General features: G+C 40.7%; 2 protein-coding genes across 2 annotated transcripts in view; both read right to left on the bottom strand.

The window, feature by feature from the left end:
- The window catches only part of LOC103357487 (lecithin retinol acyltransferase), a 2,555-nt gene extending 1,446 nt beyond the window's left edge, over positions 1 to 1,109 (bottom strand). The window contains exon 1 of the mRNA XM_008282070.1: positions 624 to 1,109. Coding sequence (XP_008280292.1) covers positions 624 to 1,109 — 486 coding nt within the window. The remainder of the gene's footprint in view (positions 1 to 623) is intronic.
- A 994-nt stretch (positions 1,110 to 2,103) lies between these two features.
- On the bottom strand, positions 2,104 to 3,908 carry lrata (lecithin retinol acyltransferase a). Its single transcript, XM_008282069.1, has 2 exons — positions 3,255 to 3,908; positions 2,104 to 2,256 (listed from the first exon to the last, which is right to left on the bottom strand). The coding sequence occupies exons 1-2, from the start codon at positions 3,777 to 3,779 to the stop codon at positions 2,104 to 2,106; spliced, it is 678 nt and encodes a 225-aa protein (XP_008280291.1). The 5' UTR covers positions 3,780 to 3,908.
- Positions 3,909 to 4,154: the final 246 nt, after the last annotated feature.

Raw genomic sequence — 4,154 nt, 5'->3', positions numbered from 1 at the left:
AAAAATAGCAAAGGATTATTTTTTCTACAGATATTCCCTGTATAGTATAGTTAAAATTACAGATAAGAAAAATCACAGAAATTAATTAATTTGCACTATTTCCACCTTTTTAAAACCTGTTTTTGACGTTACAGTGTTCCACCTTTTCATCTGTTTTTTTTTTCTGGCATCTTAACCTTTTACCATTTGTTCCAGATTCTTCTTTAGTGTACTAAGGACGCACCTTAAAGACCAATTCATAGTAGATGGAGGGCACCTTAAGTGGAAAAGTTTGTCCTTCCTAATGTGATTTCAAAGAAGCGACAAGAAAAGAAAATCTAGTCTTCATTCTCTGCATTTTCAAAACATGTTACTGCTTTTCAAAGCTCCTTAAAGGTGATATGAGCCTTCAGCAATCAGGCTTTGTCAAACAAAACATCTTACGAAAACCTGCAGCTACATAATTTCATTATTTTTGTTCAAATATTCCTTTTTTGTAAAGCAAGGCATTAGGACAGAATATTTCTACAGTCGCTGTGAACAAGATGGTCAGCTGCAGTGACCAAACATTCTTTCTAACACATCAGTGTACCTGTGTTGTTTTAAAGCAGACTTGACAAAATGTGAACCTGCTCTCACCCTACCTGGTACGTCTGGTAGCTGATGGCCATGCCATATCTGCAGTACATGACGTAGTGTTCACAGTTGTACCACAGTAAGCTGTAGGTGACTGATCCCAGGAGCTTCTCAGCCCTTCGTGCCACCTCGTCCCCATCCAGAGGAGGCTGGCTGCACACTTTGTCCATGTGGTTGATCAGAATCTCTGAGCCGTAAGCGAAATCTGCCACAGAGTCCACTCTCACGCTGGCTACCTTGGTGATGACTCCTGCCAGCAGGCGGTTGTTTGTTACCATCTTGGCAACGGCAGATTTATTTTTGGAGATCACGGGTAGGATGTCCGGAATGAGATGAGCCACACGGTTGTCACCCAGGTAGATACCAAAATGAGTAAATAATGTCCTGGGCACCTCTAGCAAGTCACCGCGCTTGTACAGAGACAGGTCATATTTGGAGTCCTCTTCCTTTTTGGAAGATGCAAAGAAAAAGTTGAGCAGTTGGTAGAGAAACATGATGACAGTGTGAAGCAAGCAACCTGCTGCTGATCATTTTATTTATGTTGGGAGTGGGAGGGACCAGCGGGGTTAAGCGGATTAAAAATTGGTCAATGTTTCAGTACGATTTTGACAGAAATAAAGGAGCTTTCTCTAATGACTTTGCTGTGTGGCTGGGTTTTGAAACTTAGGCCTTGTTTGTGGTGTATTGAGGTCAACGGTGCTCATTAAGAAGGCTTACCTGGCAACAAGTGAAATCCTTATTCAAAAGGTCGCAGATATTGAGCCATCACTCCCAATTAAACAGCCGTTGTTATTTGCAAACTGGGCTGCAGCTCTTTGTATTTGTCTCATCGTTAGTCAGCACTTTCTGAAACGTCTGTGCATCACACAAATACAGAAACACATGATTGTAATGTCAGATTAGCTCAGTGATTCACAATATGTACTTGAATGTTTGAACTGATGGACAAATAAATTGATGGTTTGCTATTATTCAGCTCTTTTTTTTTGCACTTTCACAAGCAAACTATATTATTGTTTTAGTCACTTTGACAGAAAAATAACTGCTAAGATTAAAGATTATTTATGTATTCATGGATATTTGGACTCATATAAAGAATGAGACTCACAAAAGGGTTAAAAATAAAAATAAAGAGTTTATTAAGCAATTGTCATATTCACAGCTTCAGCTATAAAACAACCTCTATATGTACGTATATATACATCACATTAGTTTCCTCAGTTTTGTGACGACTCAAACGTTAGCAATAATAAATCACTGCATTCTCATATGAAAGATTTTGTCTATTTCCTCATGTTTTTTTTTTTTTTTAATGAGTGGACAGTAACAAATTATCGATGCATGTCATAATACAAAACATTCAACATTCTCTGAACAACAAAACTAAAAAGCAGAAGATAGAATCGAGAGTTCACATGTCGCGAGCAGGTTTTACAGTCGGTCCTCTTTGCCAAGTAAAAGTTCAGTTCAGTTTTCTTTACAGGTCCTTTAACCGGCCATCCACAGAGTGAAGGGGATAAGAATTGTGGGTAATGTAGTTGACAGGGCCATTCCGAAGCAGACCATGGAGACGATTCCAAGCAGCCCCGTAACAATGACGCTGCGCTGGTCTCTGATGATTGATTTCAGACACTGACAGAACTACAAGAGAAAAGAAAGGGTAAGAATTACATTGTGTTTTCTGTAAAATATGAACATTACATGATAGAAAAAGTAGAATTCTAACGTTTCTGATTGGTTTTCACCCTTAAAAGTGAGTTTTAGACTCACTTGAAACACATCTAGTCACCAGTATTAGCTGTAAATCGCTGTCAGGAACGATAACAACAACATGTCTGCAGCCCTGGAGCAACTTCAGGCCAAGCTGGATTACCAGTCAGGCAAAGCAGGGCTGCAGGACTCCCAGGGGCCCCTAAGACCCTCAGGTTCACTGCATGTTGTTTGGTTGCAGTGATGTGATTTGCACATTGGTTTGGGAAGATGCTCCAGAAGCTGAATGATCACAGTTTGTCCTGAAGTCTGCCAAAGTTTGATTTCTTTTACAGTCACATAATAATTTCAAAGCATTATTTCACACAACAGATTAAATATAATAAATGAGTGTGGATATTGTTTAGACCATCATCAAGTCACATCATTACAAACTGAGCATGTAGATTACGCGTTTGGTGCTGTGAGAAATCCTGTTTATTAGCTGAAGTTGTTTCTTCATCTGCCTTGTAGACAGGTCCACAATGGATGGACATCAAAAATTAAAGACACTGTGTTCATATGATGCTTTTTTTTTAACTAAATAAAGTTGTGTTTTATGAAACTACCACCTTCTAATTGTCAAACAAAAAAACAGGATCCTAGTTGTATTACTACTGGAATGTTAGCACTGGTTGTTTTTGCCTGGGAGACCCCTGACACTTTAATCCAACCATGGCTCAAGTAACTACAACAGACGTTAAAACGTGACGTGTACTTGAACACAGCCTGTCTTATAATTACGCACAGCATTGATGACATATGCAGAATACAGTACAGATCACCTTTACCGCCGTGATGCACTTAGGTAGATTTCAAAGACACGTGCAATGACAGATGATAGGTTAAACATCTGATTCTGCTATTCAAAGAAAATGTTGGATCTGTACCTTTTCTGTTTGGCGACTCGCTGCAGTTCCATATCTGCAGTAAGTCACAAAGTGCTCACAGTTATTCCACAGCAGACTGTACGGGAATGCTCCGAGGAGTTTCTCTGCTCTCTTGGCGACAGCCTCATTGGATAATGGATGCGTCTTCATCACCTTGTCCATGCGGTTAACCAGTACGCTGGAGCCATACGCAAAGTCATCCAAAGTGTCAATGCGCACCGTGGCGCACTTGTACATGCAGCCGATGATGAGTCTCTTGTTTGTGATGACAGAGCTGATGAGCTTGTTGTTGTTGGTAAACACAGGGAGGATGTCAGGGATCAGGTGAGCTACTTTGTTGTCACCTAAATAGATGCCGAAGTGAGTGAAAAGGGTTCTGGGAACCTCCAGCAGGTCTCCTCTCCGGAGCGGCGGCGGTGGACCGCGCTGCGCCGGACACTCACCGTCCAACCAGCTGGACTCAAAAAGTTTGAAGTTGGAGAGAAGAGAGAACTTCTCCACCAGGAACGTCAGCAGCTGCAGCATCGTGAGGGGTTTAGGGTGAAATATCCGAACGTGCAGCAGTGAAATGAGCTTTTTATCCCCAGTGGCACGAGGAGGAGAATAAGCTGAGAGGAAATCCCAAGGACATGATTGGCCACGAGTAACCTTGTGCACGTGCTCGTTTCCCTTTATTTTTTCACCTCTTCAGCATCTTGTATTTATTTACTGCTGAATTCTTTTCCTTTGGTGCACAGATGTGCATTTGTTCTCCACTAAACCACTTCTCAAGAAATGCGAAAAACAAGCGCATTACAGTAAATTAGGGTTTTAATTTAGAATTTCTTAAGAATTAAGTAGATAAACGTGTTGTGGGTGTATAGACAGAGAGAAACAGAGATGTTAAAAAATATACATGAA

Source organism: Stegastes partitus, unplaced genomic scaffold (genome assembly GCF_000690725.1).
Source record: "Stegastes partitus isolate 25-593 unplaced genomic scaffold, Stegastes_partitus-1.0.2 Scaffold256, whole genome shotgun sequence".
Lineage (NCBI taxonomy): Eukaryota > Metazoa > Chordata > Actinopteri > Pomacentridae > Stegastes > Stegastes partitus.
This window is presented reverse-complemented; position numbering and strand designations above follow the sequence as displayed.